At 35.1% G+C, this 12,500-nt stretch overlaps 1 protein-coding gene across 4 annotated transcripts in view; it reads right to left on the minus strand.

The window, feature by feature from the left end:
- Window positions 1–2,567: 2,567 nt before the first annotated feature.
- LOC115231167 overlaps window positions 2,568–12,500 on the minus strand; it is a 33,085-nt gene continuing 23,152 nt past the window's right edge. For all 4 annotated transcript variants that reach the window (XM_036499974.1, XM_036499975.1, XM_036499973.1 and 1 more), the window contains 4 exons: window positions 10,543–10,614; window positions 8,716–8,811; window positions 7,356–7,490; window positions 2,568–2,673 (listed from right to left, as the gene is read on the minus strand). In XM_036499974.1, coding sequence (XP_036355867.1) covers window positions 2,655–2,673; window positions 7,356–7,490; window positions 8,716–8,811; window positions 10,543–10,614 — 322 coding nt within the window. In that variant the 3' untranslated portion in view covers window positions 2,568–2,654. The remainder of the gene's footprint in view (window positions 2,674–7,355; window positions 7,491–8,715; window positions 8,812–10,542; window positions 10,615–12,500) is intronic.

A 12,500-nucleotide genomic window follows, 5' to 3' on the forward strand; every position in this document is an offset into this window, starting at 1 on the left:
TACAAATTTCGTGTGGCATTTTCCAGGGTGACTCACTGTCACCACTCCTCTTTTGTTTAGCCTTAATACCTCTCTCAAAGCTGCTCAATGACGCGCAGTACGGGTATAAAATGTTTGATAAAAATATAAATCATCTCATTTACATGGATGATTTAAAGCTTTTTGCAAAAAATGACCAACAACTCAAGGGCTTACTAGCGATAGTCAAACAATACAGTGACGACATCAGAATGCAATTCGGCCTCGATAAATGTGCAAAAGCTACCTTTATCAAAGGAAAAATGACAGAAACATCTAACGTTAACCTTGACCAGCAGAATGTCATAAAAGAACTAGACCCAGCGGAGAGCTACAAGTACCTAGAGGTAATTGAAGGGAACGGAATAAGGCATTCAGAGATGAAGGAAAGGATCAGGAGAGAATGCTATCGAAGAGTGAGAGCAATACTCAAGACAGATCTGAATGCAAGAAACAGGATCGAAGCGATCAATGCATTAGCCATACCAGTCGTGACTTACAGTTTCATTATTGTTAACTGGTCAATTACTGAAATATGTCAGCTCAACAGAAAAATAAGGAAACTGTTGACAATGCATAGAATGCACCACCCTAAGGCAGATACAAAACGACTCTATCTGCCAAGAAAAGAGGGAGGCCGTGGTCTTTTACAACTGGCAATATCAATGAAGATTGCTACAATTAGCCTAGACACCTACCTGAAAAACTCTGAGGACTGGATGTTAAAACTTGTCTCAAAACATGAAAACAAGAAAGCATCATACTCAGGCACAAAACAGGCAAAGGGATATCTAAGTGAATTCCGAATACAACCAATTTCGGAATTAGAGATAGACATAGAAGAAACAAGCACAGAAAAAGCTAGGCGCATGAAAACCCGTGCCAAGACTGTGGCCTTAGATATTCTGAATAATAAATGGCAAGAAAAACCTCTCTCTGGCAAATACCCAAAGAGAGCGAATAATGCAGATATTGACAAAGCCCTGACCCATCAATGGCTAATGGCCTCTAGCTTAAAATCTGAAACAGAAGGGTTTATCATAGCAGCTCAAGATCAATGCCTACCAAAAGAAACTACCAGGCCAACAATTTAAAAACGGCAGTAGCCCAACATGTCGTGTATGCCGACAACAAAATGAAGCCATTGATCATGTTGTCTCCAAATGCAGTCTTCTAGCGCCTACAGAGTACGTCAGTAGGCATGATAGAGCTGCACAATATATTCACTGGGTAATTTGCAAAAACCTGGATTTGCCCCATGAAAAAACTGGTGCGAACACAATCCACCTCCAGTGCTTGAAAATGACCACATCTCAATCCTCTGGAACTTCACCATTCAAACTGACAGGAAGACAGATGCAAATAGGCCAGACATCATATTGATAGACTTCAGACAAAGAACATGCCTCCTCATTGATATGACTGCCCCAATCGATATAAACGTATCTGTCAAGACCTACCAAAATCTGAGCAAATATAAAGATCTTAAAATAGAAATCAGCAAAATGTGGAAACTGAAGACTAAAACAATACCTGTTGTCATAGGTGCCCTGGGAATGATAGGGAAAGGGACTGATTGCTACCTAACTCAGATACCAGGAAACCCCAAAATGGCAGAAATTCAAAAGATAGTGTTCATGGGAACTGCTCATATCCTACGCAAAATACTCTCTATGTAATCCCAAGGTTAAAAACAAACTTTTATTTATTTATTTATTTATCTTTTAATTTTTAAAAAAATTTTATTTTTATGTATTAGACATTCACTTGTACAACACCAAAAAAACCCCCAAATATATGGCACAGAACTTCCAGCCTGTTGTCTCTTGAGTTCTCTGGGTGAGACATGGAGCCAACTTGTACAGACATAAAGCAAAAGACAAACATAGAATAATAATAATAATCATCATAATAATATAGCAACAACATCGTAAAAATACCTTAGGAATGTAAGGTTTTTCCCCAAGACACCTCATAAACGCTGGAGTGTATACCAGCCGAAACGTTGTGTTAACAACAATCAATATGAGGACAATTATTCGCCAAATGTAAATGATATGAATAATGTACATTTCTGAACATATGAAACAGAAACAAATGGTATGCAGAAGAGAGAAACAAAGAGAAAAAGAAATATGTTTACAGGTATTAAACTCATAGTTTTATTGTTCTCGGGTAAAATGGCGTTGTAGAATGTAACTTTCGAGCGTAGAGATGTAGAACAATTATCCGAAATGATTATATTCGACACTTCAGTGTCCTGGTGTTCGTACAGAACCAAATTATATTTTGCTGAACTCATTTCCGTAGAAGGAAAAAAAAAATTCATATCGGAACATGTTAAGACAAAAAATAACTTACATCAAAAAGGTGCTTTTTTTTCTATGAAAATCCCTATTTTGTAAAAATTCTTGACTGCTGTTTCGCCCTTTATCGATATATTTCAACCAGAAAAATGTTAATTTAAAGAGAATAACAAGTTACCTAGTGCAAAATTTTTACATTTCAAAAAAGATTGAAACTATGCCAAACCTTTGTTAACGCGACACCAAAGTCTGCCGTTTTAAGTGCAACTAAGAAACAAACCCGAGCAACGCCTGGCTATACTGCTAGTATTATATATAAAAAAGAAATACTCACATTAAGCTGTTATCGCTGTAAGAAAAACAATGAAATTCCAGTATCAAATATAGTTGTATATCACATAATAATAATTTTTCTGAAAGTCACATTGCCTGTAATGTTGGGGGAGGGACTAGGCATTTACATCGGCCTCTACTCCTCTGGTAGTTGTGTAATCTACCAAGAGAGAATACAAAGTCAAATTCCATCTCTGGGGAATTTTAACCCGAAATGTTAAGACGAATGAAATGTCGTTAATCATTTTGTCCTTCGCAGTAACGATTCAACATGCTCATTGACGTATGTAGCAAATATATCGTAAATGATATGACACTGTACTTACAGTAAGAAAAGCCTATAGTAATGGCAATAATTCTAATGCGAGCGAGATTAAGAATGATAACATAGCAGTGTCAATGATATTCTAATCCTTTCTACTGTATTTACAATGCCTGAAATTTTGGGAGAGGTGTCTAGTCAATTTCATTGACCCTAATACTATACTGGTACTTATTTTATTAACTTCGAAAGGATGAATGGAAAGTCGACCACCGTAGAATTTAAACTGAGGTAGTAGAGCCGGACGGAATACCGCTAACCTAAAATTATGTTTTGTGAACGAGTAATAGTTCACAAAATCATTGCAGATGATAGAGGGCGATACATGTGGTTTATATAAAGGAGCATGTAAAAGCAGAGAAGCAACAACCGTAAATTTAAACAATGAATAATTTGCCAAACCAAAACGAGACTTACTCATGGCTATACAAAACAAACCTAGAAAACCGCGGTGACACCGGCTACTCGGGTAAGTGTCCTTACTTCATACTTATGTTGCAATCCTCGTAACAGGCCCGAACCATCGGACTATATTTTCAACATAAACACACGTTTCAACAAATTTGTAGACGTCACCAGTTCATATTCCATGCTCATTTTCCATTTGAAATGGTAATTGAATACATTCATGAGATCTTGCCAAAATCTGTCCCTCGTCAGGAGTATCAATCTGGTACATTAGACCCCTTTTTCGCCATTATACCGATAATCACATCCTGTCTTTTCGAGCCAAAGGAAGGCTGCTAAACAATCTTGCCGAAGGACGCAACCGATAACCGGATCCGTTCTACACGGGACAGGTGTTCGACATAAGTCTATAAGGCAGCACGAGTACAAACCAGATTTGTCTTTCTGATTACATATCTGGCAAATCCGTTTGATGGTCGGTACGTCTACCAGGACATTGATTTCTGGAAATTATACATTGACGTTAACCTGAAATTCCACCAGAAGGGACCAGCTAGCTAGTTCTCGTCGGCGCCCTGGGTCTCCTCCAAAACATGGTCGGCCTTGCCCGCCACTAAACATCTATAAAACATCCAAAATCGAACTTATACTGTCCGTATTGCCCGACTGTTAGACGACTGTATGCATTTAGTAACGGGCCCCAAACAGCAGTCTAGGCTTGACCCAAAATTGCAAATAAAGAGGAAAAGCTAGGGAAAAGTGAGTGTAACAAATAGCGAAGGCATACCCGGTCTTCTATTTAGCGTATGTTGATAATAAATATAGATTCTCAGAAGTGAAAGGTGATATTTCCACAGAATTAAGAGAAATAGTCACTTCAACTCGTTCAAAATTAGCCAAAGGGGAGTATCGAGATCAACAAAACAGATTGCAATTTGTGCTATGTGTAGAAGGTGACGGTAAAAGTGGAAGAATCTACCTATGATATCCTTATCTACTTGTCTGCCAATTATTTTATCTTCAGACTACTTAGGTAGCCCGATCAAGTTGTCACCATCGACGTCGTCACATTCAAGAAATCAAGTCGGTACTTGTCAGAGACCTGAGGAGGTTGACTGAACCTATGCTGTTTTTGCAATTCCTTCATTATCAGCTAACTATACCCAAACGTACCCATCGTCCCAGGGTATTTTCAGATGTCTGAAGAAAGTCGGCTGCCCCACTCACGTCAAAGCATAAACAGGTACTAGATTGCTGGAACCCTCTCCGTTACTGCTCAAATCCAGAAAAAACTGCCTACCTCTTATGGGCAAGAAATTGATCTGTTCCATGAGATCTATACTTTCCAACATTCAGCGCCTCTTCCCAATCCCTGCACACATGATGATATGTAGATCTTGTATCTACTGCATACTGGCAGGAGGGCTTGTAAGTGCAAACAGATAGCTCTCTGGTAGCCATCATATCTATAGGTAGAGATTTGGGGCATTGAGCTTCCAAATCGACCTCGGGTCACGGGTACTGACAAACTTTAATAACAAAATGGACATACATATTAAGAGAGGAGGAGAGAAGAAATATTTTATTACCGTCTTCGGAGGAGCAGATGTTCCCTGTCTTTGGCTATATGTGTATCTCTCCTTTAGAACTTATTTGGGATCTTTTCTAAAAGAAGGCCAGATTTTTCTAGTTAACTAAATAATTTGAAACTTCGTATAGTGGTAGAATGTGTCAAAAGAAAACATTAATTTCAACTAGTTTTCAAATGTATTTTATAAGTTTAAACGTAGTTTAAATCTGCGAATTTTAACCAATCGTATTGTCTGTTTTGATCTGAAATTATAATCTGCATAGTGTTACTGCGACGTAGACAGCTATTTTGTGAAAATTTTAAACAGCGTGGGTAAGAAGTAAGCAAACCGCTGTGGTAGATGTGGTTATCATGGTAGTGGTGGTGGTGGTGGTGTAGTGGTGACAGTGGATGTGTATGATGACAGCAATTATAGTGTTGGTGTTTTGAAGAGGTGGTGGTGGTGGTGGCAGTGGATGATGATAGTAGTAGTGACATCGGATAGGTTAGGATGTCTCAGTGGTGGTTGTGAAGATGATTCTGATATTTATAGTCTTTGCATTGGGGTGGTGGCAGAGTCAGAGTAAATAATAAGAGCCCAGTTAACACAAGATTCTTAAATTTCGGAGATCATAAGATAGAGAGCAAGAAGTTAAAACTTCCAATACTGGCCCTATTCCTACACCCCAGATTCTTCAACTATTTTGTAAGAAAGGGGTTAATGGCAGGATAGGGATTCAGCTTTAAAATAAATTGTATAACAAAATATGCATAAATAAATTACTGTTCCAACGATGTAATTTTAGTATGTGTGTATGTATGTATGTATGTATGTAGGTGTGTGTTTGTGTATGTATGCATCAAAACAGTTTTATTCAAATTCTGTGGTACTTATATATTCATACATACATATACATGTAGATGTATATAACATATATATATATTGTATGTAAACGTCTTTTATATATATATAACGTATGCATCTATAATACACACACATTATAAATATACACATATATATGCATATGCATTAGAATATGTGTGTCTAGGTGTATATATATATATATATATATATATATATATATATATATATATATATATGTATGCATACGGTTGTATACATGTGTGTGTAGCTATTTAGGATCAACACAAATTTTATATATACTCCACGAAGTTTGAAAATGTTTAGTTAGAAAAAATATTTTTTTAAATCTGTAGGTCAAAATGCAAAGATCCGGTATTTTAAATTTTTGTTGCATTTCTAATCTTTCTGATGTCTAAGGATGGATATTTATGCGTATGAATCTTTTTCTTTTTATTTTGTTTCAAATATAATTCTAGGAAACTGAAAATGCTGAGTACGATGCCAAGCGAATTTAGCTGTTCACGATAAGCGGATGTTTACGTTTTAGCTATTTAAATGTTTACGTTAAGTACGTCACAAAATAGCTGTTTACGTCACAGTAACGATATTTTGAGATGCAGTAAATGATATGAGGTTGCAACAAAGAATACCATTGGTTAAAATTCGAATTGTTAAACAACGTTAAACTTAGAAATTACAATTCCGTTTTCATTTTGATTTACAATTATGTTTTCTTTTGACACATTCTACCAGTATACGAAGTTTCAAATTGTTTAGTTAACTAGAAAAATCTGGTCTTCTTTTAGAAAAGATCCCTTATTTACAGATGTTTTGTTTATGCTCGCATGGGATTCTTTCAATTCCCAGGGATATTCTATTTGCAGTTTGTTGCATGTTACATTCTTAGTTAATATAATCAATATATGTTTACGAGTGTTAAGTGTAGGTCGGATGGGTTTATTTAGATAATTTTGCTTATTGATTGCCATCTTTCATTAAGTCTCTGTTTATTGCTATTATTATATCTTCGGTTTCATCTTTGCCGGATCATGAGCGCAACGCTACTTAATCTCCTCCAATTGTTTTACTGTTCAAGTATGAAGCTTGCAGTGGGTCACATATAATGACTGACGTTGTAGGTAAATGCATGTCTTCGGAGATTCTAGCAAGTTCCGCATTTGTCTCGGGTTTAGTGTGAGTAAAAAATTAATTCAGTGCGTCTCTTCTAAAATGCATCAAGGTAACGAAATGTACATTTATAGCGAAAAGTACGATTATATACAAATCATTTTAAAAGCTACAAAAGGTATCAGCAAATTGTTGAATCATATACTACAATATCATATTTGAATCTCTTGTGGCGGACGTCACCAGGCGAGAAGTGGGATGGTCCACTTCTACTAACTAGTTGACTTACACAGTCAGTAGGGAAGTCGGTCTATCGATTCGACATGTTAATATTCCTTCTTTGTTTAATTCCTGTAATCAATGACTTATTTCAAATATATAGGAAAAGGTATTGAAATATCTAACCTGATTCGAATTGTCTGCTGCATGTCAAAAGGATCACTAAGAACTTCGTGAAAACATTTGAACGTTTTCCCAATTGTAATATGCTCTGAGTATTTGAAGTCGTAAATCGGAAAAAATAGTAGAATCTTCATATACCTGTAGAAACATTATGGAAATTAATATTAATCCTCTTATACAACATTCCTTTTGCATGCCCCCTCCCCATCGACTAATAAATACAACTGAATAGGCAAAAAGCCAGTTTAATCCGATGGCCGAAGCTAAAACTTCCCTCGAGGAGCTACATGAAATATATGCTGGAGAAAACGGGAGACTTTATACGATTAACGTTGACTATGAATTGTTTTTGAGAGTGGAAACACAATATAATATGAATGTGAAAATGTTGGTTAAAAAACCGGCAATAATACTCTGTATAACAAGGCTATATCAAGAATTGAATTAGATCTGCTATAAATATTTAAAACATATGCGAAATTTGTTCTACATCGCCCAAATTGAACTGAATATGTCGACATAGAGCAGATACGTTTCATTTTACATTTATTCTTACGCCATACTTGTTACCAGATAAAACGTCGGAAAAATTAAAACAAATATATATGAAATATGTATGACTTAGTCCAACCGGTCCTAATGATCTCGAATTCAAACATTGAGAAGCAATACAAAATGTTGTTTATAGTTTAGGATGCCAGGATACTACATATATTTAAAGAAAAAGACTAAGTGAAGATTGACCAACATGGACTAGCCATTTTATGTTTGATCAGAGAATTAATATTAGAGAAAAAAATAACAATGTTCAGAATAAATGCATTTTCTTATTCATATTATTGTGTAACCATTTTGCAAGGAATTGTTTCGCAGAATAAAATATAGTTTCAGATTCAATCAATTCGAAATAGCAGATGTTTATTCTTTGACAACTCAAATTCTATTAATGGAGTAGTTTGGATTTTGTAGCATCTCGTCCACCTTTACGCTCTGACTTGAAATTCTGTCGACATTGAATACGCAATTCATACTTGCCGGTTGCCAGTAAAACACTGGGGTCGATGTAATTAATTCATTCATTCCAAAGACAGGCATTTACATTTTTGTTAGAAATCTGCTCCTTCCTCAAAGGCAGTGTTTAAGAAGCGACAAAAACAACAGAACATATATACAAGCATTGTATATAAGAAAGAATATGTGTGTGTATGTATGTATGTTTGTGTATGTGTGCATATATTCCAATATAGATAAGAATACATACTGCAGACACAAAAACATGCATACATAAACTCACATGCAGTCAGGTAATGATGTCATAAACAATCATCATGTAAATAAAAAATAAAATTAAAACTCCACCTACGGTTCGTCCCAAAACTTGTCCATGGATTGAATCATTATCGAACGAGTATATAGCAATTTCGCCTTGAAGAGCTTATTGCCGGAACATATACTCAAACTTAAAAAGGAAAAAAAATAATGTAATGAATATCCTGGAATAATATTAAGTATGTTTTTATAGCTTTATTTACAATATGCTTGTGTGTTAAGCAAAGTTTAAGTTTAAATTGTTTGGAATGTTACATGAGGGAACAAATATGTTTTACAGGCATGTCACATCATTTGATTTCATTCAGAAAATCAAGGTGGTCAGGGTACACTGAAACATTGTTCTCACAGAATGGGTCTGGTATATGTTTAGCGAGGCTTTCGCAATGCTGACGCATTCAAATTCACGAATGCGACGAACCTATATTCACCAAGAGAATTATGCTCTACTGCACCATTTTCGTCATCTCTAGTTTTATAAAAAGGGTTCCAAACAATTCCGAAACTTAAAATGCAGCACATTTATTTTGCATATATGTTGTCAAAAATATTCTCTGTAGAGCTAGAAACACCGTTTCAAGTTACTCATCAGTATGAAGGATGACCAAATATTAGAAAATATTTGATTGAGACAATGGACTTGCCATCGTAATAATTATAGCATGAGTAGGTTCCTACAAAGTAAACAACTTCTTTCAACATGAAATTAATCCTATTAGTAAATTTTGTCATTGATATTTTAAATATTCTTGCTAAAATAATTATTAAGCGTTCAAATAAAGGTTATGGGAAAAGCATAGTGTTAGTCTCCCTTATATTAATGATTTACATGCTATTACATCAACTGCATGAAAGATATAAATTCATACAAATTTTAACGTTCATTTTCTATCCTAATCTGCGTGATATTCAGCATACAACAGTGCGAAAATACCTTAAATATATTTTGACAATACAAATGGATAATTGATTAAAAGCTACCGACGTAAAAACAAATAGAGTGGTAACAATCTCTCGTCAGGCAAGTACTTCAGCCCTTTACGTCTTCCAAACTAGTGGGAAAGATCCGAAACTAAATCATGATTCCTGAGTGCGCTACTACTGATATACTCTAGTTTGAAATCGGATATTCGTTCATCCCCTGTGCAGTATTTTTCAATCCATCTGGCCTGGCATATTGAGCAATCATGGTTCCCACTTTGCCAGAATAGACAGATATAGGAACCTGCTCTTTACAAGTAAACCTTAGCTAAGACAACACACATACATGCATACAAATATACGCACACACATAATAGCTACAAGTGTTAAATATAACTGATCCTCATCTAAAAGACAACACACTTTTATGCGCTTAGGAAAATTACAACCGTATGCTTAATGTTGTATGGTTTCCACTAGTATTCCTTTCAATGTAAAAATAAATGAATATTATTTTTTGAACTTTGTTAATGTATAGCTTACATGTAATTAAACACAACACACCTTGCAATCTTCAATAATTATACTGCTTCTTTATGAAAAGGAATCGTTAACTCTAAAACTCGCATCACTAATGTATATCTGTAATATCGCTTAAATTTTTTAGCCTAGCATTTATGTGCAGTAAGTATGTTGATTCTTACTTTAATATAACTTCGATTGAGAAATTACAATTTTTTTCTGAGAATAAGTAATCTGTGAAATTTAACATTTACAAACCTATTAAAATTAAACGATGATATGTTCAAGCATATCTACATAATCTACATATGTCCAACAAATACCTTTGCGTTTTAAAGAAAGAGCCGGGAGAACAAATCTGATGTGACTCTAATCTAGGTGTTTGCATCTATGTATATAAAATGAAAATGCAACCTACCTCATGAAGAAGAATTCCCAAGCGTGTTCCCTGCTTTTAAAGTGTACGAAAGGATCGTTTACACCCGGAAGCCTGTGATATAATTAGTATGAGTAGAAATTATGTTAGCTTCGTAGAATGATTAGATATTGTATATATTACCAATTTGATGTCAAGAAAAATAAAATAATAATAAATCTCAGAGCGAGTTATAAACAGTAGCTACAACACATTGTGACGTACATCTGTCAATTAAATATGGCTAACACCTAAGATTGGATGCTAATGTAGTTTGTAGCCCCAGGAGGACACCTCCTACAGCTGGCCATAGAGACAATTTCTGTGCCCTATCAGTGTTTGCAAAGGGAAGCCATCCTTCCCGTCTTAAACTTATGATACACACGGACTCAAGGTTCTGGTTATTGATCAGTCATCGGCGTGTGACAATCATAGTTGTCGATGAGATGCAGGTTCCCTTCAAAAACACTTATACTTTTTCCAGTATTGATAGACACTGATATGGAAGAAAAGGAAAAACAAAATAATGTTTAAAGGAACGAAACACATGACTTGAAAATGATTGACCGAAGACGTTAAAGCACGTACAAAAATATCATGTGGATTTTGTAACCGATAATCCAATTTCCGACATTTGAGGAGTAATCATGTTCAATATATCTATACAACTATCAATATTAAATGTTCAACTTCATATTCAGAGTTATTTTACTTTATCTACGCTTGTGAATATTTAAATTGTTTTAAAATCACAAATATCTTCTCGCATATTGATATTTTGAAGTTATTTCGTTACCATGATTTTTCGCCAAAACACGCAGACCCTATTTTAAATGGTTTGAAAATGATGCAAAATATAGAAAAAAGAATAGGAATAGTGCATATAACCTACATTAACAGGTAATTTTGATGGAAGGATAAACTCTGTAGCACTTTCAAAATGGAGTGGGTATCATAAAACTAAAAACGTTATTTGGAGGCTTTTTATCAAAAAAGGCATTTCAAATGAAAGAGCTCGGAAAAAATCCATATTGTTTTTATATCCTTTTAATGGTTTCGGTCATAGGACTGAGGCCATGCTGGAGCACCACACAAATTTTCTATCAGTATTTAACGCCTTATGCTTGGAGGTTATGATTGAGTTGAACTTTTCTCGGTGTATCCATGGACGATGGGCTGCTCCGGTAATGTCGTTAGGCCTTTATTCAATACGTGCTTTTTATTTTAAGATTTCCATTAGGGATTCGTTCTATATTCACATTTCTGATTTGTAGGTTTTGCCTACTTTGAAAACTCGAGGAAGGTATAAATGCTAACATTGAAAACGATTTATTCAAATTACGGAAATACTTTCAGACAACTGAAAAAAGTCTATTTCGCACCGAAATATTTCTTCAGATTTCATTTTTTTAAATATATCGGATTTCTATGATTCCGCAAAACATTGTGCGCAAATATTAATTTTTTTCTATTCCCCAAATTTTATTTAACGATTATTATAACAATGACCTGTAGAACTCATTCTACGTGTTTACAGCAAAATGTTGCCCTATATCCTATATGTGAGGTAAGGCCTTATCTGAAGACTGTAAGCTTTGATGTCTCTCTAAACCCTAAACTTTACCCATGATTGATAACCTACTCTTAAATCCTAACGCTAATCGATTATTTCTTTGTGGGTTGATTAGCTATCTGCTACGTTTCAAGTATATACTTTTGGAAAAAGCAGGAATATCAATAAGTACCACAAGGTCCGTACTTTGAGACGAATTAAACAAAAATTACATTTCCTACTACCAGTCGTGCAATTTTTTTTACCATACTTACTTTCATTGCCCCTTCTTTCCTCCGTCCGGCATATCTGTTCTGATTCTCTTCACTCCAAATATTACGGTCTTTCCACTCCCTCTCGCCGCCTTATGTTGCTTCTCGCCCTTCGTCTAGATCTCCATTCCACGCTT

Source organism: Octopus sinensis, unplaced genomic scaffold, assembly GCF_006345805.1.
Source record: "Octopus sinensis unplaced genomic scaffold, ASM634580v1 Contig17676, whole genome shotgun sequence".
Classification (NCBI taxonomy): Eukaryota; Metazoa; Mollusca; class Cephalopoda; order Octopoda; family Octopodidae; genus Octopus; species Octopus sinensis.